This window comes from Phocoena sinus, chromosome 21, assembly GCF_008692025.1.
Source record: "Phocoena sinus isolate mPhoSin1 chromosome 21, mPhoSin1.pri, whole genome shotgun sequence".
NCBI classification, from domain to species: Eukaryota; Metazoa; Chordata; class Mammalia; order Artiodactyla; family Phocoenidae; genus Phocoena; species Phocoena sinus.
In genome coordinates, this window is record NC_045783.1 from 13,190,597 (window position 1) to 13,218,016 (window position 27,420).

Sequence of the window (27,420 nt, forward strand, 5' to 3'; positions counted from 1 at the left end):
ACCTGGGAGAAAAGGAAGGCTGCTTATCCTATTCGGTAATTTGCCACCATCTCAAAGTATTTGATTAAAGGGTCCTGTTGCATCTTCTCTGGCCCTTCCAAATCAAGCACTTGGTTAAAAATATTTTAATTTCAGTGAGTAGCACATCAGAAATAACAACAAACACTTGAATGTGATGGTAATTTTAAGTTAAAATTTATATTTGGAAATAAAAATTCATAATAACAAATTTTTAATAAAATTGTCACATAGGGGTTTCCCTGGTGGCACAGTGGTTGAGAGTCCGCCTGCCGATGCAGGGGACGCAGGTTCGTGCCCTGGTCCGGGAGGATCCCACATGCCGTGGAGCGGCTGGGCCTGTAAGCCATGGCCGCTGAGCCTGCGTGTCCGGAGCCTGTGCCCCACAACGGAAGAGGCCACAACACTGAGAGGCCCGCGTACCGCAAAAAAAAAAATTGTCACACAGGAACACACTTTAAGATACTTCATTGACTTCGAAAAAATTACAGACATAGCCAAAACAAAAAGCTTTCATTTATAAACGTGAGTTCCTTTCTTTCAGCAAAAGAAGGCTCACAGGAAATGTCAGACTGAAAAGCAGCAGGATACAGCGATGCAGGGACAGCTCAACATCTCCTGAGCTAGGAGGCTCCTAGCCTGCTGTCCACGGCTCAGGGCTGTGCTGCTTCTCCTCTCTGGCCTTCAGTTTCCCTGGGCACCAAAGGAGGGAAGACTGAATGACTGCTAACGTCCTGCATGCCATGGTCCTTTCATTTCAGAGAACCGTATATGATCACAACAGTATCATTCTCCTTTGATTATAAATGTCAACAAAATACAACTTAACATGCTCAAAAATTTTACTACAAAGAGTGCTATGATTTTTCCCATCCTTGGCAAAGGATGGTTGAGGGCCCAGATTATTGGGCCACACTCACTGCTTATTTTGGAAAATGAGGAAATGCTAATGAAATTGCTTTTATGGGCTGACATTCATGGATGGCAGAAAGGGACATTCCAGAAGGAGTCCAGGATTTGCTCTTCGGGAGTACTTCAGCTCCCAAAGCTTGGTGGCCAAGTGCACACGTGGCCACACCCATGTCTGCGTGCCGTCTGTCAAGGTCACTAAGCACTTGTTATCGTTGAAGGGGAATGAGAGACCTCAGGATTTTCCCCCAACAACACTCCGAGCGTCTTATAAATCATATTCATATTCATACACTTAAGCATTAATTTACATACTTAATTTCTGACAGGCTGACAACTGCAGCCCTTCTCCCCCTCGGTGTAAAGTGAGAAGTGAATTGTTATTCAGTGTATCCAGTACAGTGGTAATGGTGCTAGCTGTATTTTATATAATGTGCTATCTGCAGAAAGGCAGATAAGAATTTAATATCCAATTAAAAGCTGTCATTGAAAAAATTGAAAAAAAAAAAGTGCTACAACTTTTATTATGACTCTCACCATCTTTTGAAAATTTCCATTTCAGAAGTTTGATTTGGTTCACTTTCTTGGAGCTTCTTGCCTTGGGAGCATCCTCCATGTACACCTCCATGTACATGAAGAAACTAGCCAGCATTCCTTTTCCTGAAGCCGTAGTCTATGGCTCTGCCTTCATGACATAGGATGCGCTGTGTCCCTGTTCAGGCTCAAGCCATCTTCTAATTACAAGTGCCCGGCTGATTGATTTACTGTTTCTTCCTCACACCTCACTGTGTATTCTGTAAGTTGTATTTTAGTATGTTCCTATAGAATTTCTTCAATTCATGCTGCTATCAGTGTGATCAAAGTTTGAGGTTTTGCATAAGAGCCCTTCAGATACTCTGTGGGAATGCGAGGCCCAGCAGCTGGTGGGAAGAGTTGCATTTCAGCACCTTATAGTCCTAACTCTGTCTCCCTCTATTAATGTTGCATTTAACCTGAGAGAGTCAACTTAGTTTTCTTGCATATTCTCAAGTAAAACATTTAGTTCCTTTTTCAATACTAAACATGATTTTTTCTTTTTTTTTAAACAACAAGGACATACTCGGGACAGACATCACAACACCATGTGCTCAGATGGGTGATGTAAAAATACTATTGTCTTGTCTCCAAATACTAATTCTAAGATCAAGGTCTTCAAGCATTTGACCATGCACATGGACCACCAAGTTCGAGGATACATTATTCCACATCATCATGTCTATAGTTTGACAAAAACCAGAACATGTTCTCTGAAACAAGAGCATTGTCAATATCACTGAAACACATTACAGCAATGTTTAAATTCTTCCATAATTCCTTGAAAATCTGTAGCATAGCATAATCACTAAAACTTGCTAATTATGAGAGCTGTTAATTTACAATCATTTCCTCTCATAATGACTGTACCATTATCCATTTTTATTTATTCTTAATTAAATTCAATTTCAACTACCTGATTGTGTTTGAGGTAGCTTCATAGTAGTTTTATTGCTATGAAAGTGACATGTTTCCATGTATCACCTGGGGGATTAGATTAGATTTAAATGAGAGAGGAAAATATAGTTTTTCAGTCACACCGTTTCCTCACTTGGCATACAGATTAAAAAAAAAAATCATCCGTTTCTTCAGTGATTAAAAATACAGTTCTTTTGTGAGCATAGACACAATACAAGGAATCTGTTTCTTTGCATGAAAAGTAGAATCATTGGAAAAGGACTCGAATTCTATTGCTACCTTTCGGTTAACCCGAGTGAGAATATGCATAAGCTCAAGCTTGTGAGCGTACTGTTTCAGCATTGCACAAAGTGACTGGATGAACCAGGATCCGTCCTTTGAATTTCGCCAGGAATAGTAACCTACAAGGCAAAATGTAACCAAAGTATCATGGATAGCCAATGTTAGCTGCTTTAATAAATTACGACATAATCATGAAGGTAAAAACAAGCATAAGCATCCATAGGTATTATTAGCCATAAAAATAAACAAACAAATAAATAAATAAATGACACCTTTGATTCCGGGGGAAAACAAAACAAAAACCAAATGGGTGCTTTATGTATACCTCTGCTTCGACAAGGAAAAGAGTTGTGGACTAACTTCACCACTGAGTTACTGAGAATTTTACTTCCTGGGCTTCCCTTCCAATAGGGAAGAAAAGGGTAACGTGCAGAAGATGCAAAAGCAAAGAAATGAAAAGGATCATTATAAGTAGCATCGTGTTGCAATCAGATTATTGGCTTATCCAAGAAATAACCTGCTTACGTACGCACACACATCTGAGTGGCCTAAATTTGTCTACAGGGCATCTGAATAGAGTATAATAAACACATTATAGTATATTCAAAAGTCCAAAAAGGGGAAATAGTGTATTTGTTGTTCTTTTCCCAGATCAGCTATTGGATCCATTCCTTTTTTTCAGCTGTGCCGCACGGCTTGTGAGACCTTAGTTCCCCGACCAGGGATCGAACCCAGGCCTGTGGCAGTGAAAGCACTGAGTCCTAACCACTGGACTGCTGGGGAATTCCCTGGATCCATTGCTTTTAATTTGAAAGTACTTTATCTGGAAAGATGCCTGGGGGTTAAAAGAAGTCACATTGACTATATTTAAAAAGGTAATACTGTTTAAAAATACATTTGCCCTATATTTCCAAACTTTGTGACACCCTTAGTTGTATAAGTAAACAGTTGTATGATCAATAAATATTTATTTATATGATGACACGTATAATACAACCACAAAAAAGTGGAGGTTGATAACCTATTCATAAATCATTTTTAACTCTATTTTCCCTCATTCCATTTCTACCTGCGGATATGCTATTCAGGCTTATCCTTTCAATTTCCTATCTTCCAAAGAATTCCTGGAAAACACAGTTCTCCCCTATTCCAGGAAGTGGGCAAAGCTCTGACTTGTCCTATGTTTTAATACAGTTTCCATGTGGTATCAAGTTCATGAATGACACTATGTAAGTATGCTTTCCTATAGATGCATATTTTCTAGCCCAACTTTGCTAAAGACAACTTTTTGAGACTTGTCTGTGGTTAAGGTACCCTAAAATACAGACAAGTTGGCTTTTTAAAAAAAAATTTATTTATTTACTTATTTTGGCTGAGTTGGGTCTTCGTTGCTACGTGCAGGCTTTCTCTAGTTGCAGCGAGCGGGGGCTACTCTTTGCCGTGGTGCGCAGGCTTCTCACTGCGGTGGCCTCTCCTGCCGCGGAGCACGGGCTCTAGGCGTGCAGGCTTCAATAGTTGTGGCACGTGGGCTCAGTAGTTATGGCTCACGGGCTCTAGAGCACAGGCTCAGCAGTTGTTGCGCACGGGCCTAGCTGCTCTGCGGCATGTGGGATCTTCCCGGACCAGGGCTCGAACCCGTGTCCCCTGCATTGGCAGGCGGACTCCCAACCACTGCACCACCAGGGGAGCCCCAAGTTGGCTTTTTATGAATATCAAAATCATGACAGCCTTTGGAACACACTCTTCATTGTTTAAAATCTACATATAACATTCAGTATTAGTACGTTTCTTACCAGGTGCTGTAGAATATGCATACAAGAAGTCCGCCTCAACTGGTATTTTCTGACAGGCCATGTCATCCTCAGCACCACTGTCTGTCTCAATACCACAGTCCAGTTCTGTGCCTCGGCAAGCCTAGAGGTTAGAAAATAAACATTTATTTAAAGAGTTAAAAAAAAGAAAAGAAACTAAACATTTATTTAAAAAAATATGTGTGTACATGTACAACTGTTATTTCTAAGAAATGCAAAGGCTCTGTAAAAATTGATGTTAATTATGCAGAATCCTTTTGCTAGAAGTCTAAAATTAAAATTTATCCTCTATCTCCTAAGTGGTAGTTTAAATAAACAAAAAACTAACAATAGTTCAGTAGCTTCAGGGAAAAAAATAAATTTTTTTGATAATCCGCAATTGAGTAAATTAATCCCTAATGAATCCTCAATAACCAGGTTGCTCAGTTATATATTACCTGAATAACAAAAAGTTTAGGTTTGCCAGTTAGGCTTATACAACAGTCCCCTCTGAAGAAACCTGTTAATTTTTTCAGATCGACAGGTCCATTTGTTCCAAAAATTTTTCCTTCCTCGCCATGGCTTAGAAGCACGCAAATAAAACTGCTCCTTTTGCTATGATCTTCTTTAGAAACTGGGAAAACATTCACAAACAAGGAAAACCATCAGAAAACCAATGCAATTTTATTCAACCATTTCATATGCACTGTATGGGAATAAGATGAAGAAACCTGAGAACAGAACTAAGAGATCATGTAAACCCAACTTAGGGCAGAGCAACACACCTCAAACCACTCTAGTGAGTTGGTATGAATAACTTGTTTTACTGACATAAAATATATAGAGTAAAAAAAAAAAAAATATATATATATATATATATATATATATATATATAGAGAGAGAGAGAGAGAGAGAGAGAGAGAGAGAGAGAGAGAGTAGGATTGTGTACAGTTTAGTTCCACAGTTCTCATGCTTTACTTTTATATGTGTATAATTACAGCTACATTGTAACATAAATTGGACAACGAAGATCATTCTTTTCATTATTTCTTACCACTGTACATTAATTCCAAAATTTCTTCACATGTAAGATCATTTTTATTCCTAACTTCATATTTCAAGTTCGTGAAGGTTTCCCAGAGGTTTGCTGCATCTACGTCTGTACCAGACCGACATGCCATCCCTTGAACAGAAAAAGTTACTTTTAGTTGCATTAAAAAAAAAATTTGACTTAACCTGGTGGCGCAGTGGTTAAGAATCCGCCTGCTAATGCAGGGGATACGGGTTTGAGCCCTGGTCTGGGAAGATCCCACATGTCACGGAGCAACTAAGTCTGTGCACCACAACTACTGAGCCTGCACTCTAGAGCCCGCGAGCCGCAACTACTGAGCCCACATGCTGCAACTACTGAAGCCCGCGTGCCTAGAGCCCGTGCTCCTCAACATGAGAAGCCACAGCAATGAGAAGCCCGTGCACCACAACTAGAGTAAGCTCGTGTGCAGCAATGAAGACCCAGTGCAGCCAAAAATAAAAAATATATAAAAATAAATTTTAAAAAGACCCATAAATTGCTTTGAAATGAACTATTCAGTGATTCACACAATCTACAGTAAACTCTTCCTTGCAAATGCTAAGAAAATTCAATATTCTGATCGTGGTGACACAAAGTCTCTTTCATTTCTTAGCATATAAGACACTTCATAACATAAACTGTTATAGTGTTACAGTCACAAAGACGTCTTTCACAGCTGCTTAGATAGTGAAAAACAAACTTAAATGCCTAACAAGAGAGGTTTGGTTAAATAAATTAAAAGTCATTTATATAATGGGATACTATACTGCCACTGAAATTTTGTAGACAAAATTTTGCCATGGGAAAATGGTCACTTAAAAAAAAAAGCATAGGATCCTACTTTAAAGAAAAAATTATAAGTATATACACACACACACACATACATATTGTACATACACAAACACACATATACCACCACACACACATATGTATCAATACACACCTCACAAACTCAGAGGAACTATTTCTTTGATTTCAAGTTCCCAACAATTCTAAGATACATTAGTACTTTTCATAACACCTTTTCAGGAAAAACCCCACAAACCACTAGCCACTTTAGCACTGTTCATCAGCTATTCTGCTCTGCGTGGTCTCCATTAAGCCTTCTAACCACCATGAGACCGTTATCATGACTGGCTTCATTTGCACAGATGTGGGAGCACAGAGGAGTCCAGGAACTTGAACAAAGTACTGAAGCTGGTGAGCGGACTGTACCCAGGAGTCCTGGGCTTTCCTCATGCCTTTACAGCACCTTCCACATACACGTACGGATTGACTGAACAGTGAATTCAGATTTAAAAATCCTAAAGTGCTGCAGGGGGAGGGCACACATTGAGTAAACTTAACACATATGCATAGAAAAAAGACTAGATGTTTCTAGCTCCAAATTATTGTTGATTATCTGAGTAGTGTGATTAGGTGTGATTTCAATTTTTCTTTTGCTAATCTGTAATTTCTGAAATGTATATTATGGCCATATATTATTTTTATAAAATTAAAGTAAGCTCATCAAGGTTTTGACATTGGAAAGGCTGAGGACACCATGCAGCTGTGTGACAAGGTGACTGAACTCTGGTCCTGGTTTGTGAGCCACTTAGTAGTTGAACAAAAAATACCAGGCTGTCAGAGGTGGCTGTGAGAACCTGATCTTCAAATTTCAAAGCAGAAAAGGGGCTCACTCTAAGGCTAAAGCCAGACTACAGGCCTAAGTATTTTTGGGGGGAGAGTAGAACAATTTTCCCCCTCCCCCTTTAAAGATAAGTAAGTACTCGGGATGTACTAGAGATACAACATACAATGTGATAAACATAATTAACACTGTTGTATGTTATATATGAAAGTTGTTAAGAGAGGAAATCCTAAGAGTTCTCATCACAAGGAAAAAAGCTTTTTTCTAGTTCTTTAATGTTGTATCTATTGGAGTTGATGGACGTTCACTAAACTTATTGTGATAATCATTTCATGATCTATGGAAATCGAATCATTATGCTGTACACCTTAAACTTATCAGTGCTGTGTGTAAATTATATCTCAATAAAACTGGACAGAAAAAAAACTCCAATAAGTTCAACAATGTAAAATTCTATGGGACAAGGGCATTATAACTAGCAACGTGAGGCAGAATACCCAACGGTTGAAGGTTGTATCTCAACTTAGAGCCGAAAGTAATATAAATGGTGCCATTCAGGTTTAGACACTCATTTTCAACTACTTTTTCCTCACTCCTTATAATGAATCTAACATCAAATCCAGCTTATCTTTCCAGTGTAATCTGGCTTCTTTCCCTTTTCACCAGCACTCTGGTAGATAGCCTCCTAAACTGAATCAGCAGATTCTAGTTTCTTTAACTAAAATTAATTCTAATACAATTAATATGCAAATTCAAAGAATTATCAGAGCACCAATTTAAAAATGAAAAATGAAGAAACAGCCAAAGTGTTCATTCATATGGTAAATTATGCAAGTCAAGTGAACATTATATTTAGGGAATGGGATATTATATAATCATTAAAATAACAGATATGAAAATTATACAGCAACACAAAAAACGCTTATATTACATTAAATGGAACAAGCAAAATACAATATTGCTTACTATTATGGATAAAATTAAGCTTTGAAAGAAACTGTCAAGGAAAAAATATCAAGTAATACAGTAAGATGTTAAATAGCTTTTTAGGATCGTGAGGGATTTTATTTTTTACATTCTCTTAAAAACAACCTCTGAAAGTATTATTAGATTCAAGCCATACATAGTATAGAGACTGAGAACGGGATCTGGTGATCAGGCTATGGTGAACCTAACAGCAACTTCTACAGAGCTGTTGAGGTAGAAACAGAGAAAACAGAATCAAAGGAATGGAAAGAAGTGAAGATGGCAAGTTTAAAGTACGTGTTTTTAAGATTTAGGGAAGGAGACAAAAATCAGATCAAAGCTTAAGAGGCAGCAGGGTAAAAGAAAGGTCTCTTTAAGGTTGGGGAGTCTGTTTTCTTTTCAGGGGAAGAAGAGAAAGTCAACAGAATGAATGAAGGCACAGGTGAAGTGGCACAGAAAGTGGATTCAGAGCACCAACGCTGAGTCCCAGTTCTGCTACTAAATCATCTGTGGGACTCTGTGCAAGGATTTTTAACCTTTCGGCATCTAATGGTGGTTAGTTTTCAGGGGTGCTCTAAGAATTAAACAAGACAATTTCTGTGAGTGCCTTGCACAGTTCCTGGAATGGAAAAATACTTCTACTTACTATTTGTTGAGATCCTTCCATTAACATGAAAGAGGGAGCAGGAAGATAAAGAAGCAAGGGTTACACAGAAGTCAGGGCAGAAGAGATAAACATACAGATAGAAGAGGGAGAGATATTGATGATGGGTAGAAGATTAAGAGTTCATGTTGAATTGTAGGACCCATAGGGTCCTGCTCTATCTCTACTTCATGGCTATTCTGTGTCATTAGTTTACTAAATAATAACATCAATTCTGTTTTTTATACTACACCAAATATAAATGGTACAAATACTTGTAAAGGATTAAAAACTATCTTATGATACATACCAGTACTTTCATGAAAGTTCTTATTATTAATTATTATACATAAACCCCTTTCAGGATAATCCATTTTGTAACTATAGTCCAAGGATATTCCAGAGTCCATTGATTTGCTTCCATGTAAGATCTTTCTGTTTGGAAATCAAACAACAGTTTACAAAGAGAGAAATGACCAATGCTGCTGTTCACATTGACACAACTTCTCTAACACATAGGAACAGTTAACATTTGTTGAATATAATATGCCAGGTTGTGTGCAACAGGCTTTCCCTCACTAAAATTTCACAAAAACCCATTTCACAGATGAGGAAGTGACCACTATGAGGCTGATGGTTATGCAGATACAGTGTCAGACCCAAGGCTGAAAGCATCTGTTGAACTTCAGAGTTCAGACTTTTAATCTCTGTATTTTGCTTTCCTCTAAATTTTATTAAAATTTCATCAAATTCATTTTATACTTAAATTTTTTTAAACTTTCTAAAATATTTTATCCTTCAAGGTAAGAGTGAAATCATAAAAATTACCCTGAAATGATAGGGAAACCAACAAAAGGCAACTATGACTCAAAACACAATATTTATCACAATTCCTAAATTGTTCCTTAAACCCTGTGCACTGAACAAACTAATAATTTATTGCTACATAGAATCACTGTTGTAAATAATTGAAAATACTTGTCTAAAGGTCACTTATCCAAAAACCTCTGTTATCTAGACCAGGGTCAATAAACTTTTTCTCAAAGTGCCAAATATTAAGTATTTTAGGCTGGCTGGCTGCCTGTACAGACTCTGTTGCAGCCCACTCCATCCAGCTGGTGGAAGTCGTCCAGGACAATATGTAAACGAATGGGTGTGGCTATGCTTCAATAAAACTTGACCGAAACAGTCTGCAAACCTGATCCTTGACCTGGACCAGGAATCAGGAAACAACAGCAAAAAACTGATACCTAACGTCCATGTACCCACACACTCAACCTGGGAGTATTTCACATTATATGCAATTCTAAAAATACTGTTGGAAAAGGATAGTAAATTACTACCTTTTAAAATAGTAAATTATGTTCTGTATGATAGGAAAAGGTAGGAAAATGTGTAAATCAGTTTAAAAGGGTTTAAAAAAAGGCAAGAAACCTCTAAAATGAGACTGCCTTTCAAAAGGTTAATTTCTAGGCAAATTCCTTTGCTAAACAAATATTGCAAAAATCTTTATTGGTAACCTGTTAATAGCTCTGCTGTAACAGTATTGTTTAGTACTAAAATTAGTTTATAATTCCCTGGGTGGTCCAGAATAATAATACTGGACCCCAGAAATAAACTTTTAGAATTAAATATACCACAAGAGATCCCAAATGGATAATAACAGACATGAATTAAGAGTGTTTGAGTTCTATCTTTTCCCTTTCTCCATCTGCTGGTTATTGGAAGCATTAATGAGCAGAATATTCCAAAAAGGAAGATGGAGACAAAGGGTAAAAGATCATCTATAACCAGGCAATTCTTCCCCAGACTGAGAACTGGCATTTTATTTTAGCCTTAAAACTCACAAATAAACAGGAGGCCAAAAAACTCCCCCAAACACGAACCTCGCATCCTGCACAGAGATTCGGAGGGTGCCTCTGCCTCTCCTGGGTCATCCTTCTGCTACTAAGGCAGGGTTTCTGACAACACGTCAGGCACCCTCCCACCTCCCCACAGTTCCGTGAAAGTTTTATTTTAAGGAGGAGATTCAGAGAGGATAAGTTAACATGTGTATAGCCATGCAGCTGTCACAGGAGGTAGGAAGTCATCTGGGCCTCTCTGGCTTGAAAGCCCATATTCTTTCTGCTTCCTCAAACTTTGCTGTACTACATACACCCATCTTTCTCTGCTTGTATGAGATTCCATTTAAATACTCACGTCTCTGAAGTTTTAATGGATTTTGAATCCACTGAATTTTCATTGTTCTCCATGGATACTTTTATTAACTAGAATATAAAGAAAATGATGTTAATCAAAATCAGTCATTATAAGATCACTGCATTAATTATTCCAATGATTATGTCTCTAAATAAACACTATACGAATATTTTCATATTAGCAGTACCATCACTCTTCCAGCTTCACCTCTACTGTTCAAGGCTTCTGTGAGTCAAACCTGAGAACAATCCTTTGTAAAGGTATGTATAAGGTCGCCCATTTCTCTCTCTCGTTTTTAATTGAGCTATGAAGTACACATAGTGCACAGATAGGAAGTGTGCAGCCTGATACATTTTTACATTTGGATACCCCACCAGATCAAGATACACACGGCAACTTGTTTCTATTACAACAGATCTGGTCATTGGTAAGAACTCTGCCTTCCAACTCAATGCAGTTAAAACAAAAACCAAAAACGGTATACCTCACATAACACTATTCTACGATGCTTAGATTCCCAAGAGATTCAGCACCAGGAAGTTCCAAACCTCCACATAATCTTTACTCTTAAACTAGACATGAAAATCCCACTTTCTCATTTAAGGTGGTGGACTGGCTTTAGGAAACCTGGAAGTAAAAACTAAAGTTCCTGCTTTATTCTTCTGTCAGACAATTCTGTTTACCTCCCACAGTGAGTGAGTCCTAATCAAGGCAGCTCTCACTTATGGCGCATTTATTATACAGCAAGTACTGTGCTAGGCATCTTATCTTTTATTTTCCCAACAATCTGAAAAGTCAGGAAACCCAACTCCTAGTGATTAGGTAGCTTTGTCCACAGACGCAAAGCTTAGTGATGGAGGCCCCCTTCTTCCCACTCTTCCCTACTGCCTCTGAAGAAGCCAGTTCCTTACTACCTGTCTGGAGTTCTACCATGTCTTCTCTAGCTTCCCCAAAGCAAAGGTACTTCTATGGCAATCTGCCTCCCTAAATAAAGAATACAGAAAAACAAGGACAAAAAATTTTTCTCCAGCCTCTAGAAGTCCTGCCTATCTCAAAAATTCCAATCAAAATAGAACTTTTAACCTAACTCCCACGCTAAAATCAGAAATCTTAAAAGAATACACACCCCGTCAACAGGACTCACTCAACCACAAAAGCGTTTACAGAAAGTCCTAGGCTCCCTCCCCCTTTTTAAATTTAAATTTTTAAAACTGTGATAAAATATACATAAAATCTATCATTTTAACCATTTTTAAGTGTACAGTTCAGTGACATTAAGGACAGTCACAGTGTTGTATAAACATCACCACCATCCATTTCCAGAACTTTTTTATCTTCCCACACCTCCCCATTACCAAAGTCCCCCCTTTTAAGGTCTCTTGAAAATTAAGGAGACATCTCTTCTCTTCTCCAAAGCTCAGTTCCTTCCTCCTCTGTCCCTAAGTACGGTGTGCACCTATCGTGGGGGAAGATGGAGAAAAAAATATGGAGAGGAAGTGTCACCATTTTGGAACCACCGAAGGGGGTAGCGTTTCACCTTCTCTCAAAGTCAGTCTTTGCTGTGCATTTCTACAAAAGCTCTTTGCTTTTCTATCATCTTACTTCCTGCAGTTTTTCTAGAAAACTAAGGCAGGATGCTGTGTACAACTGGGATGAACCATCTTGCAGTCAATAAGCAAATACTTCGTGAGCACGTTCTTTGTGCCAGGTGCCATTCTAGGCTCTAGGACAGAGTGGAAGACAAAACAAAATTCCTACCTTCAAGAAACTTTCATTCTAGAGAGGAAGAATAATTACAGATAATAAGATTTCAGATACTGATAGGGGCTATGAAGAAAACAAAATAGGGTAGAGTAATAGAGAGACTGGTAGTGTGAGCTACTTTGAGGAGGCTGGGAAAGCCATCTCTGAGGTGACATTGACAGAAAGAGCTAAATGACATAGAGGCCACCTAGAGAGGCTGCCTTGCTGGGGAAACGTCCAGCAAGTACAAAGGCCCTGAAAGAGTTTCGTGTATTCAAGGTGCAGAAAAGAAAACCAGTTCGATTAGTGCATGGAAAAGGAAGGGAAGGAGTGAAGGGAATTGAAGTGGGAAAGGCAAGATCATATAGGGCCTCAGGAGCCAAGAGGAGCTTTGATTCTATCCTTGTTGCAAGAAGGAGAAACCATTGGAGTGCTTGAAGCAGAGGAGGGACAGCATGCTTTAAAAAGATCACTCTGGGGCTTCCCTGGTGGCGCAGTGGTTGAGAGTCTGCCTGCCGGATCCCACATGCCGCGGAGCGGCTGGGCCCGTGAGCCATGGCCGCTGAGCCTGCGCGTCCGGAGCCTGTGCTCCGCGACGGGAGAAGCCGCAACAGTGAGAGGCCCGCATACCGGAAAAAAAAAAAAAAAAATCACTCTGTCTGCTGAGTGGAGAATCCACTGCGGAAGCACAGAGGCCAGTGAGAAGCCCTCTGGAATAGTCCCGGAAAGAGATGATAAAGTTTGGACTATAGTTAAATAGTGGATATAGGTAATTAAGAGTCTGCAACTTGGGGAGAGAGCAGGGCTGGAGATATACTGGGGCACTCTGATGATTAGAGGGTTACTGGAGGAAGTGGAGCCAGCAGGAGACTAAAAAGAAGTGAGTGAAACGGGAAATCAGGTAGCTGGGGTGTACCAAAATATGCAGAAGCCTTCCAAAGAGTGTTTGATCATTTCAGATCTTGCTAAGAGGTCATTTCAGATGAGGACAGAGACCATTAGCTTTGGCAAGGAAGTAATGGGCATAGTGGGGATTGTCAGGAAAAACTGTCCCAGACTTGGAAATGGGTGAAGAAATTACTGGATGTTATTTCAGGGTGGTACTAGGCATTGGCTAGAGAAAGCTTGGGGATTATCCGATTTTACAGGGTGTCTTTTTTTTCCATTTTAAGACTTTATTATTTAAAAAAAAATTTTTTTTAGAGTATAGTTGATTTACAATATTATGTTAGTTTCAAGTGTACAGCAAAGTGAATCAGTTATACATATACATATATCCATTCTTTTTTAGATTCTTTTCCCATATAGGCCATTACAGAGTATTGAATAGAGTTCCCTGTGCTATACAGTAGGTCCTTACTAGTTGTCTCTATATAGTAGTATATATATGTCAATCCCAATCTCCTATTTATCCCTCCCCTAACCCATAACCATAAGTTTGTTTTCTATACCTGTGACTCTATTTCTGATTTGTAGATAAGTTCATTTGTATAGGGTGTCCTCTTTTCACTGACCTTCTCCTGACTAGACTATTTTACAACTTTGTAGGAAGTTAAGCCACAAAAAAAGGAAGCCATGCAGATGATTCTTATTGATAGCAATGAAAACAAGTTTTGTCTTGTAATGATGTAATGGATTTGCAACTTGTAGAAAAGATGACCCTCCCAAATTACACTTTATTGCCTTATAGGGTATTAACTAGTTTTGCTTCTATTAGCAAATTCATTTCATTATACCCAACCATTTACATCTATGTTTATTGTTCAAAGTCTCCTTTGAACTGGTCTTAACAACGGACTGGTTCTATTATCAATTAATTGAATAAAATGTTTGACATATTTTATATTTACACAACTGTCAAGTTTCATACTTTTTGAAAAGTATACTTTAAAAGGATCAATGTTGCTGCAATGGGTTGAGGAGAAAATGGGAAAAGAAAAATGAGTAAAGACAACAAAAGTGAGTCAACATAGTTTTACCGTGAAGGGGCAAGGAGAGGGGATGGTAGCTGAAAGGGGACCAGGGGTAGAGGACATTTCTTGTTTGGCTTGGTTTTGAGCCTTTTAAAGCATGATTTTATGCAGATGAGAATGATCCATAGAAAGTGAGAAATTAATAAGGCAAGAGGAGAAAAAGAGTGAAGTTCTTGGAGGGATGAGGGGGGTCTGTGAATCTAGCTCACATATGGGGAAGTATTAGCCTCAGATAAGAACAAGTGAGGGCTCATCCACTATAATAACGCAAGGAAGACAAATTATTTGGGCACAACGTATGAAGACTGGTGAACTGGATGCAAGGAGGATGAGGCACTTCTCACGTGATGGCACCCATTTTCTCTCTGTTTAGAAGAGACAACTTTGAGACAAAAATCCCCAAATGTCTTAACTATACCTTCATGAGTACTTATGCGTGCATTTTACCAAGTAATACAAAAACTCATCATGCATACGTCTAGCAAAGCTGTGTGAGACAGGCATTCCCAGACATGAATAGAAGGGACATAAATTGGTATCACCTCCCGAAACATGTCCCTCCCACACTCCTCAATAAAAGGCTTGACATCTGCTCTAGGAAACTTACACTTCTAAGAATGCAGCCTAAGGAAATAACTCTAGGGATAAGGGAGAGGAGGGAAGGGGAAGGATATGTATTACTCATCAAAATATTGAAAATCTGTGCAGAGAAATAGTGAAGTCATGGTGTATCCAATACACTGGTTCTACAGTATCTTTACCTTTTAACTAACTGTTTATTAACAGTGGCTATCTCTGCGTGATGGGACCACTGGCAACTTAATTACTCCTTAATATTTTTCATATTTTCTATTTTTCTATAATGTCTACTTTTTTTAAGTTAGGAAACTGTAGTAAACATTATTTTATAAAATAATATCCTCCAACAATGGTAGACTATACCAACCAGTATTGTGTTAGCCAGTTTCAACTCTCAGCCCTGTTTCAAGAGCGATAAAAATAGTGGTACTTTACTACTATGAAAGCAGCAACCCTTCCTTGACTGCTGTGTACCACGTCCCAGTCTCTCTCTCTTTCTCTTCTTCTTTTGTATGTATAATAAACACATAATAGGCACATAGAAATCTCAAACTTCCTTCAACCATAAATACGGAGGCCAACTTGCCCCAACACAAGTCAAAATAATTATCCATCCATGGTTGAAAAACAAAGTTGTTAATTTGACTAATTGAGAGAACAATATAGGTTGGCTAACAATTCTGGAAATGCAGGCAGATACATAATAAATGGTTTATTGGCATTATATTATAATCCATGAGAAAATAGTGTTATTTATGTTTCAAGACTTTCTGGCCAGCCTGTGGAAAATCTGGAGTGAAAACACAGTGGGATGGGAAAAAAGACAATAAAATTTCTGAAGGTGAACCCAGAGCTCCTGCCAGTGTCTTTCTGGTCCCAGAGTTTTGCCTCAAATTGGCGCTTTGAATGAGTCTGCCAAATGCAGGGTGCACGGTAGCTGTTCAGGAACCCCGAAAGGCTGCTATGTTCCCACCAATGATCAAGGGCATAAGACGTCTTACCAAACACTTCTGCAACAGCGCAGTGATTCTTGGACTGAAATATTAACTTCTAACAATCTTTTATTTCTTGCCAACAATAAAGCTGTGGGACAAAGCGATTCTATCCTTATGACCGGTAATAGAAAGTTTAGATTTACATAGTGGCAAGCTTTCCAGAATTTTAAAATACAGTTCACTCTTGAACAACTCAGGTTTGAACTGTACAGGTCCACTTACACATGGATTTTTTTTTTTTTAAACGTGGATTTTTAAAAGTAGCAAATACTATATCACTACACCATCTGAGGTTAGCTGAATCCATGGATACAGAACCATGGCTATGGAGTGCCAACTAAAAATTATACACTCGGATTTTCGACTATAGGGAGGGTCCCCTAACCCCTCCTTGCTCAAGAGTCAACTGCATTTGGCTTCTTGGTTCATACCAAGGTTAAGATGTAACCTAGGGCTTCCCTGGTGGCACAGTGGTTAAGAATCCGCCTGCCAAGGCAGGGGACACGGGTTCGCGCCCTGGTCCGGGAAGATCCCACATGCCGCCGAGCAACGAAGCCCGTGTGCCACAACTACTGAGCCGGCGCTCTAGAGCCCGCGAGCCACAACTACTGAAGCCTGCGTACCTAGAGCCCGTGCTCTGCAAGAAGAGAAGCCACCGCAATGAGAAGCCCCCGCTCGCCACAACTAGAGAAAGCCCGTGCGCAGCAACAAAGACCCAACACAGCCAAAAAAAAAAAAAAAAAAAAAAAGATGTAACCTAAATATAAGGTGACTTTCTTTTTTTTTTTTTTTTTTTTTTAAATTTATTTATTTATTTAGGCTGTGTTGGGTCTTCATTTCTGTGTGAGGGCTTTCTCTAGTTGCGGCGAGTGGGGGCCACTCTTCATCGCGGTGCGTGGGCCTCTCATTGTCGTGGCCTCTCGTGTTGCAGAACACAAGCTCCAGACGCGCAGGCTCAGTAGCTGTGGCTCACGGGTCCAGTTGCTCCGCGGCATGTGGGATCCTCCCAGACCAGGGCTTGAACCCATGTCCCCTACATTGGTAGGCAGATTCTCAACCACTGCGCCACCAGGGAAGCCCCTAAGGTGACTTTCAAGTAGTCATTTCCTTTTCATACATTTAATCAACGTTCTTTAACCAAATCATTATTTTTTTTTTTTTTTTTTTTTTTTGCGGTACATGGGCCTCTCACTGGTGTGGCCTCTCGTGTTGTGGAACACAGGCTCCGGACGCGCAGGCTAAGCGGCCATGGCTCACGGGCCCAGCCGCTCCGCGGCATGTGGGATCTTCCCAGACCGGGGCACGAACCCGTGTCCCCTGCATCGGCAGGCGGACTCTCAACCACTGCGCCACCAGGGAGGCCCTAAGCAAATCATTCTTAAAAGTTAAAAACGATTCAGCTTGATTAGCCTTAATACAAGTAATTGTAATTAATAATTTCCAATATTAGACATCAAATAGACAGTTTTGTTTCAGTAAGGTACTTGATGGCTGAAAGAAAAAAAAAATCTGAATTTTTTAAGACTAGTATTTAAAACAGTTTCTATCTGATAAGGATTTCTCAGGAACAAATACTATGACGTATTTTGTTCCCTTTTTTTTATATTTTTTTAACCAATGATGACGACTTTATGAAGTCATGTGGCAGGGTCAACAAACAAACTCACACTTTTACATAAACAAGAAATAAACCCCTTCCTTTAAAGTCTTTCACAGAATTGCACCTGATCCACCATGCCAGAATTAATCTCTTCCACCTATATATTTACTTAGCATGTAATTAGAACCCTTCTTGTATTTTCATTTTATCCTGTTTTGGATTTTTTTTTTAATTAATTAATTTATTTATTTTTGGCTGCACTGGGTCTTCGTTGCTGTGCACGGGCTTTCTCTAGTTGCAGTGAGCAGGGGCTACTCTTCATTGCAGTGCGCGGGCTTCTCATTGCGGTGGCTTCTCTTCTTGCGGAGCACGGGCTCTAGGCCCTTGGACTTCAGTAGTTGTGGTGCACGGGCCTAGCTGCTCCGTGACATGTGGGATCTTCCCGGACCAGGGCTCGAACCCGTGTCCCTTGCACTGGCAGACGGATTCTTAACTACTGTGCCACCAGGGAAGTCCTGGATTGCTTTTTATGTGTATTTGTTACTCTCATAACACCATGACATAGTGATGGTTTTTCGTCTCTCAATTCCACCAGTAAGCAAGTAGCATGCTATATTCTGGTCCCACTGGATTTTTTGAACGGTTTAAAAATAATTTTCTCTCAGGGTCTTCACACTTGCTATTCCCACTACCTGGAATACTAGTCTCACCGATATATTATGTTATATAATATTATATAAGATAATATGATTTATTTCACTCGGGTCTCTATTGAAAGGTCACCTCTCCCAGATGTCTTCCCTCATCCTATTTCACTTTCTTTACTCTGCTGATATGCAATCAACAAGGATCCTGGAGCAGAAATCTTGAGGAATTGCTGAGACAGAAAGTAGGAAATATCAGGGAAAGATTCCTGAGGTGACGGGAATGATTTTGGGAAATTGAGCTGAGAGAACATTAGAAGTGGAATAGAAGTGGGTAGAAGTGGAAGGAAGGAGAATTTTAGGGTCATCTCTTGGTGAGCTGCATTTGGAGCAGTTGAGGGATTGTCCCTTTCTTTTCTTATGGTTGGCTGAATAGTGAGTAGTCAGAGTATTTCCCCGCAGGTTTTAAGGAATAAAAGTGTACTTGAAACCTGGTAAACAGAGTACCCACATTAGCAAATAACACAAACTGGAGTTTGGCATCCAACTTGTTTGCCAAACCCAACCGATTTGGCACCTAAACTCCGAAGGTAAGTCCAGCCATCCCAGTGCCCCATCACAAGCAACACAGGCAGACAGAAAAAGGGAATAACCAAGAAATCATTAACTGTTCAAGCAAAACTGACACCATGAAAGAGACACCAAACTCAACAAAAATATTAAAACAAACAGAAAAAGAAGTAATTATGAGTTTTTCTGAGCCTACTGTGTGTAATTTATAAACTAGAAACACTGGAAATCAGCGAGAAGGCAGATAATGACTAGAACAAAAAAGTCATTGCTCAGTTTTGGGTTTCAAGAGAGATTTAAATTCCAAACTGAGACAATGGTTTGAAAGCCAAACACATTTGACTTTAGTTGAAAGAAAAGGTTGTCTGCTGCCAGTGTCCCTGTCCTCACGGTGAGACACAGCCACACCCCGCCCCTGCAGGAGACCCTCCACCACTAGCAGGTAGGTCTGGCTCAGTCTCCTATGGGGTCACTGCTCCTTCCCCTGGGTCCCGATGCGCACACTACTTTGTGTGTGCCCTTCAAGAGCGGAGTCTCTGTTTCACCCAGTCCTGTCAGTTGACCTTCATTTACTACGGAAAATTTATATAATGATAAAATCCTCACTGCATCAGACTTGCTCACATTTGCTTTCTGCTTGTCACCATCTGCTTTTCCCACGTGAAAGCACCAAATCCACACGCTTGGGAGCAGAGCTTTGGTTCCTGCAGAACTTACTTAAGAGTGACACTCAGCATTACCTCACCTCCATGAGCTAATGCCTGGCTGAATATAAGTTATTCTGGACATGGTGATCTCATCTCAGAAGGATAAAAAAAATTGTCCCCCAAGGGAAAAAAATGCCCTATATGATGACGAGAGTTTAAGTTCTTAGAACACTTTCATTTGACAAGCCACAAATAGGAAAATATACAATAGGGCTTAAAAAATATATATTGTGTGTGTGTGTGTGTGTGTGTGTGTGTGTGTGTATATGATGAATTACTACTCAGCCAGAAAAAAGAATGAAATTTTGAATAAATCCATAGAAACAGAAAGTAAATTAGTGGTTGCCTAAGTTTAGGGGTTTGGATAGAAATTGGGGATGATTGCTGATGGTTATGAGGTTTCTTGGGGTGATAAAAATGTTCTAAAATTGATTGTGGTGATGGATACATTACTCTGTGAATACACTAAAAACCACTGAATTCTATAGTTTAAATTGATAAACTGTATAGTATGTAAACTATGTCTTAATAAAGCTATTTAAAAAGTAAAAAGAAAAATAATAAAAATAACAAATATATTGTAGCACCGCAATGGACTTAACGCTAATTGTTTCTTACTGTACTGAGTATGTAATTCTTTCCATCAATTCAGGATGCTGATGATAATAAATTTCTAGACATATATTGGGTCCCAGATAAGTTCTAAGTAGATCAATTGACATTAGATGGCAACCTGGAACCTGGGTCTTAGAATCAGGTCTCTGAGTTCCTAGATCCCTTTAATACTCGCCACTGAAGCTACAACAGTCAGATTTTTCAAAAGTTAAAAAATGTTGTCAGTAGAAATTTACTGTCACTCTAAAATACATAAGCATTTCAGGCTGTGTTTTCCTAAAGTGAAAAGTTGCAATGATTTCCCAATTTTTTATTGTGGTTAGCCAACTAAAGGGACCGTTGCATAATGCGACAATGAAGTTAAGCAGAATAAATTATCTACAGAGTTCAAAGAGAGGAATAAAAATTAATTTTTAAAATTGAAATTTCTATATGAAGTTACAAAGTATCAACATTTTAGGAAAAATAACCAACAACAACCTGTTATTAAAAATGGCTTGAGGGACGGAGGGAGACGCAAGAGGGAAGAGATATGGGAACATATGTGTACGTATAGCTGATTCACTTTGTTATAAAGCAGAAACTTAACACACCATTGTAAAGCAATTATACTCCAATAAAGATGTTAAAAAAAAAAAATGGCTTGAGGACTTCCCTGGTGGTGCGGTGGTTAAGAATCTGCCTGCCAGTGCAGGGGACAGAGAGAGGTTCGAGCCCTGGTCTGGGAAGATCCCACATGCCGAGGAGCAACTAAGCCCACGAGCCACAACTACTGAAGCCCGCGCACCTAGAGCCTGTGCTCTGCAACAAGAGAAGCCACTGCAATGAGAAGCCCGCGCACCACAACAAAGAGTAGCCCCACTCGCCGCAACTAGGGAAAGCCTGCGCGCAGCAACAAAGACCCAACGCAGCCACAAATAATACATAAATTTATTTTTTTTAAAAAATGGCTTGAAAGTTGTGCCTATGGTAGAAATTTCAAAATGAGATATTAAATTAGGATAACCAGTTTAAGTTATTCCTACTTAGTTAACCTGTCACCCATCAGTGGGTTGTCCTTGGTGCCTGTCCTATAAGGAAACTGAGGTAAGGTCTAAAACCTGGTCTTTGCCCTACCAAACGGGTTTTAAATCTCAAAATGAGACATAGGAACCAACATCACTCACTTCTGAATCATCTCCACAAATACGAGTATCTTCAAAAAAATTATAAGTAAAAATTTACCAAAACAGGTAGCCAAAGAAAAGCCCCAAAATCATAACACGATATGTGATTTGAGCGTTGTGTAATAAGAGGTCCTCTTACTGTTGGCTAATAGGGGCTAGACTCTGAGCTAAAAGGTCCATTTATCTATGCATGTATTCATTATTTACGTGTTTCTAGTTAGTTCTTCCAACGATGTTTCGAGGCATAATGAGATTTCCATTTTATAGTTCAGTTGACTGAGGCTGAAAGCAGTTAAGTAACTTTTTTTTTTTTCCTGGTTCGCGGGCCTCTCACTGTTGCGGCCTCTCCCGTTGCGGAGCACAGGCTCCGGACGCGCAGGCTCAGCGGCCATGGCTCACGGGCCCAGCCGCTTCGCGGCATGTGGGATGTTCCCGGACCGGGGCACGAACCCGTGTCCCTTGCATCGGCAGGCGGACTCTCAACCACTGCGCCACCAGGGAAGCCCCAGTTAAGTAACTTTTAAATGGCAGAGCCTGGATTCAAACTCAGATCTGTCAGCTTCCCACACCTCTACATGGCTTAGTTCTACATAGGAGGGGTAATGCTATCAATAATTTCAAGAAAGGAAACAAAAATCCACAACCTAGAAACACTAAGATGAGAGAGGAAGCATACATAAACATGATAGAAACTGACTGCAAGGACAGTGAAATAGTATAAAGTGCACTCATTCCAACTCATGAAGAAACCAGGAATGATGTTTATGGTGTTTTGGGTGCCACTGGGTAATTTACTTCTAAAAGTAAAATTACTCACAAAATATGAATAATTTTCATATTAAGCATTTAGGATGTCATTCAGACACTTTTTTCCTATGTCCCTATTTGCCTCTAAAGGAGAGGTGAAGACTTTTCACTACGACTTGTGGGGAGATTATTCAGCCCTCCCTCAGTATCTATGGAAGATTGGTTCTAGGACACCCGCCTTCCTCCTCCTTCCAGGGATACCAAAATCTGCAGATGCTCAAGTCCTTTATGTACAACGGTGTAGGAGAATCGGCCCTCCATATCTGGTTAAGAACCTACAGACAAGGAGGGTGGCCCATACTTTGGCCAAAGAACTTGATAAACATCAGGATTATATTTATTACCAATTAGAGAGGACGAAGTCTCAAAAGCAGTCATGTTTCCAGATTTGGTAAGTGAAACAGAAAGAAGAAAATACTTTTTTCACAACAGTTTGGATAAGAGGAGATTTCTGCTGTGACGTACTAGAGGTTTTATTGAAATAATTTCCCATCTGGTCCCTGCAATTGCTTTGGGAAGAGTCACCAAACTGGATATTGTCATTGGGCCTGGTAAAAGTCAGACTTTTAATATTTATTTTGTAATAAAGGAGGAATCTCACACATGGCAAGTAAAATTAAATACAGAAGAAACTTAAGTAAGTTCAGTTGTGCCACACAAACAAAACCATTCTTTCTTTTTCTCTGGCAAGGACCACACCACCAGGAAGACACAGACAGGAGGGCTTCCCCACTACTCAAAAGCCACAAGCCAGAAAGGACACAATGCTTACTAAGTGCAAGGGGCCTGTTTCCCTCACCTACCTGAAGTCTTGTCCTAAGATGGTATCTCTGGAGGGGCAGAAGGAGAAATGCGAAAGTCCTTGCAGACTTAAATATTGTGTTATGAAATAAATGTAGAATGAAGGATCTTGGAGGCCTTTTATAAAAATTACAGATAACCTGTAAGGCCTCCTCCCTCCCACTGAGAATCACTCCTCTAGAAGTGATTCAGTTTTACAACCACCTGCCAGAGAAGGTCTGAAACTGCGAAAAGCCAGGGTCAGTGGTATTTATTTGTTATTTGTACCATAACAATTGACTGAACACCGACTGTGTGCAGAGTCGTAAACCCTGAGTGTTTGAAGTAGTGGAGACCAAGATCCTACCCCAATGTGTGACTCGCACCAGAGCTCACTGTATTCAAAAGTGGCTCAACAAGACAGATGGCCAGTGTTCAGTACAAAAGAGATAACTTTATTTTACTCTACCCTAATGCAGAAACTCTGTAAGCAACTTGAAGATCAAAATAGGCAGAGAATTAACAACATTACTTAAGAGATTTACAAGGCACTGTCACAGACATTATCTCATTTTATCCCTATAATAACCCTGCGAGGTATGTATATTACTCCTGCCTAATTTATGGATGAAATAGGAAGTGTTGCCCTTGGGATGTGGCCTCGGGTCCTATGACAGCAGAGTACCTATCCCCCTCCATTACATTTGTATTTGTTAAATGTGTACACCAGTATCTAACAGTCTAAGAATTCCACATCTTTTTTTAGATCCAACACCAGTGCTTCCCATCTTTGAGGCAGAGCCTAAAGAACTATCTGATACTGGGCACCAGAACTGACCTAATGCCATTCATGAAACTAAAGACTGCTTTCCAGCATCAGAAAGGGGATGAACCAATAGGAGATTGTGTTAAATTGGATTTGAAAGCAAAACAGAAAAGAAGCATTATAATTGCCTCTCTCAGATGTCAGTCTCTTAAAATCGCAGGAGGGGGCTTCCCCAGTGGCGCAGTGGTTGGGAGTCCGCCTGCCGATGCAGGGGACACGGGTTCCTGCCCCGGTCCGGGAAGATCCCACATGCCGCGGAGCGGCTGGGCCCGTGAGCCATGGCCGCTTAGCCTGCGCGTCTGGAGCCTGTGCTCCGCAACGGGAGAGGCCACAACAGTGAGAGGCCCGCGTACCGCAAAAAAAATAAAAAATAAAAGAAATAATAATTTAAAAAAATCGCAGGAGGTAAGACTTCTTTTTCAGGATAGCAAATCAAATCTGATGTAATTGGATACAATGTTTCACTTCTTTCTTACTGGGAACAGGTTTTATTGCTACACTCCAATAAACTGTTCATTCCTTCATTCATTAAAACACATTCTGGGCTTCCCTGGTGGCGCAGTGGTTGGGAGTCCGCCTGCCGGTGCAGGGGACATGGGTTCGTGCCCCGGTCCGGGAGGGTCCCGCATGCCGCGGAGCGGCTGGGCCCGTGGGCCATGGCCGCTGGGCCTGCGCGTCTGGAGCCTGTGCTCCGCGGTGGGAGGGGCCGCGGCAGTGGGAGGCCCGCGTACCGCAAAAAAAAAAAAAAAAAAACCACATTCTAACTTTCAAAAGCCTTCACTGCAAAAGAGCAAAGCAAAACCATCAGGTTGGGATAGGGATGATTTAAGCTTTGTATTTCATTCTTAGGCATCACGTACCCACAATACATTCAAAGTGGCTGAGCCCATTTTGCCACAGGCTGGTCTATGCAGCTTGCTTAGCACCTCCTAATAAGATCCTGCATAAACACATTGTTGCAGCAACTCTGCATTTCAACTCTACCATTCCTTTCTAGTCCGCATCATTTAATTATAATTTGCTAAGCAACCTTAAAATAGGATTTTTTTCTACATAGGGCGTAATTATTAAAAAGCATAATACTGTAGTATTGGCATTCATTTGTGCCAGGCCCCAAATATGGGGAAAGACAATACGGAACAAGATAACGAGAAAAACACAGTTCCTTGTGGAATTTGCTTAGGAGCTAATAGGGGAGAGTGTAAAAATAAGCAACTGCAAAGGATATGACACTTTCCTCTTAGGATGAGACGGATGCCAAAGGAACACATAATAGCTAGACTTAACCTTGAAATGTTTAATGAGAACAGAAACATAAATAGGAGTTCCTCAAGCAAGTGTGCGGTGTTGGGAAGAGAGAGGGAACGCAAGAGTGTTCCAGGCAGAGAACAGTTAGTGTTAAGCTCAGCATGGCTCTGCAGAAAGTGAAACGGTGCCATAATGAAAGATTAGGCAGGGGAAGGGGACCAAGGAGCCAGCCTATGCTTGGCTTTGTTAACCGTGTTAAGGGACTGGGTTATCCTATGACCACAGGAACAGCTTTCTGGATTTTTATTCTGTAAAGATCCCTCAGCCTGTGCTATAAAGAATGGACTGGAGAGGGGCCAGAGGGGTCTCCTGTAGCCAGGTGAGAGCTTAGGGTGGCTTAAATCTGAGATGGAGAGAAGGGGGCCAGATCCAGTGGATATTTAGGAGGGCCAGGAGGCTTGGCTGCTAACTGGAGGAGCCAGGAGAGGAAGCTGATAAGGTTGGTTCCCAGTTTCTTGGCTTGGGAGCCACTTATTGAGAACTGGGAAAGAGACAGCTGCCTTGGGAAGTAAGGCTTGAGAGCACACCCACTGAAAACAGGAGTGACTAAGGCACTCTTATTCAACCTGGGCTGAGGGGATTTCAAAGCCTAAGGGATTTGGGCCATGGATACATAGTCACCCGCAGGAGCTAGAAGGATGTATGGAGGCCTTCAGGTCTGAAAGTGAATAGGAGTTTAATACTTGAAACTACCTCTTTGGAAAGCGGAGTCACCCGTCAACCTCATAATATCTAGACAAAGAAGGCAGCAGAGACCAAATCCTCACCAGCAATGGGAGGATAAGCCCTGAGGGCCAGAGCCCTTAGGAAAGCACCAGCCCGCCTCCTGCCCTCAGGTCATCTTTTCTCCGCGCCCAGCCTCCTCACCACCTTCCCGATTAAAATTTCAGCCTTCGATCCCCGCTGCCTCCCGCTCCCGGGTCCGACCTCCTACCCCCCGGCCTCAGCGCCTCCGCCTGGGCCTCCCGCGCCTCTTCTACCCCGGCTCAGCGACCCGTGTCAAGCCTCCTGCTACCAGGCTTCAGCGACCCGACCCGGGTCTCCCGACAACCCCCATTCTCGGCCCGGCCACCTGTCCCCCGGGCTCGGCGTCTCCGGCTGGGTCTCCGCTCCCCAGCCTCCCGCTGTCCGCCCTCCACATCCCACGCGGGTCTCCCACCACCCCCGGCCCAGCCTCTCGATCCTCGGTCCGGCCTCCCGTCCCCCAGGCTCGGCGTCTCCAGCCGGATCTCTGCTCCGCGGCCCGGCCTCCCGTCCCCAGGCCAGGTCTCTCGATCTCCGGGCTTCAGGGCTCGTCCCCGCCCCCGTTGTCGCGCCAAAACAAAGGATCCGCCGCCCGGACCAGGTCAGTCTCCTCCGTCTCCCCGGGGCAGCTGCAGGCCGATGCAGGCCCCCGGGTCAGGCGCTGAGCTTGGGAGAGTGGAGGGAACCAGCCCAGGACCTATGGCGCCAAAGCGAGAAGCGTCGAGGGCATATCTCACCTCTCAGTCCCCACGCCGCTGCCACCGACTCGCTCTGCTGGGATCGGTTCCTGCTCTGCTTCCGCCGCAGCCGCGCTCAGAGGTAGGCGCCCGAACAGGCCCCGCCCACTCTGGCCCCACTCCGGCCCCTCCCCTCAGCTCTGCGACCTCCGCGCCGCGCCGACACGTCAGTCAGGCCCCGGCTCCCTCTGCCCGAGAACACCGCCCCCTCACAGGCCCCGCCCCGCCCGAGAACACCGCTCCGCCCGAGAACACCACCCCTTCACGGGTCCCGCCGCGCCTGAGAACGCCGCTCAGCCCGAGAGCACCGCCCACTCACGGGTCCCGGGAGCTCCTGGCTTCCAGGCACGCTTCCGGGCCATTCTAGGCCCTTCCTGGTCTCCGCTCCCTTTCAGTCCCCGTCCTGCCCCAGAACGCTGTCGTCTCACTGGCCCGCGCTCTCCCCACTTCCCGCCCCGGCCCCGCCTCCGCGCCAGGTTTGAAGACTCGGTCCCGCCACAGTGGGCGGCTTGTGTGTCCTGCCAGCCGCAGAGGACCCACGGCTTCCCGCCCACGACGAGCGTCTCTGGAGGTAAATGGAGGGAAACCCGAAGGCCTCGCCGGGCCCCGGGGGCAGGGAGAAGGGA

At 41.7% G+C, this 27,420-nt stretch overlaps 2 protein-coding genes across 13 annotated transcripts in view; one reads left to right on the plus strand and one right to left on the minus strand.

Moving 5' to 3' along the window:
• Window positions 1-469: 469 nt before the first annotated feature.
• On the minus strand, window positions 470-27,204 carry CASP3 (caspase 3). Of its 2 annotated transcripts, none has more exons than XM_032618204.1 (7): window positions 26,795-27,204; window positions 11,001-11,068; window positions 9,112-9,236; window positions 5,545-5,673; window positions 4,949-5,124; window positions 4,494-4,614; window positions 470-2,819 (listed from the first exon to the last, which is right to left on the minus strand). In XM_032618204.1, exons 2-7 carry the CDS (start codon window positions 11,051-11,053, stop codon window positions 2,596-2,598), a joined length of 828 nt encoding a protein of 275 aa, XP_032474095.1. In that variant the 5' UTR covers window positions 11,054-11,068; window positions 26,795-27,204; the 3' UTR covers window positions 470-2,595. The 2 variants fall into 2 exon arrangements, with proteins under 2 accessions (XP_032474095.1, XP_032474096.1); XM_032618205.1 differs by lacking the exon at window positions 26,795-27,204 and adding an exon at window positions 12,356-13,279.
• PRIMPOL (primase and DNA directed polymerase) overlaps window positions 27,071-27,420 on the plus strand; it is a 40,384-nt gene continuing 40,034 nt past the window's right edge. For 8 of the 11 annotated variants that reach the window (XM_032618187.1, XM_032618190.1, XM_032618193.1 and 5 more), the window contains exon 1: window positions 27,233-27,365. The gene's annotated coding sequence lies outside the window, so the exon portion shown is untranslated. Of the gene's footprint in view, window positions 27,366-27,420 lie in introns of all 11 variants that reach the window. The other 3 variants (XM_032618197.1, XM_032618188.1, XM_032618199.1) reach the window with 3 other exon arrangements.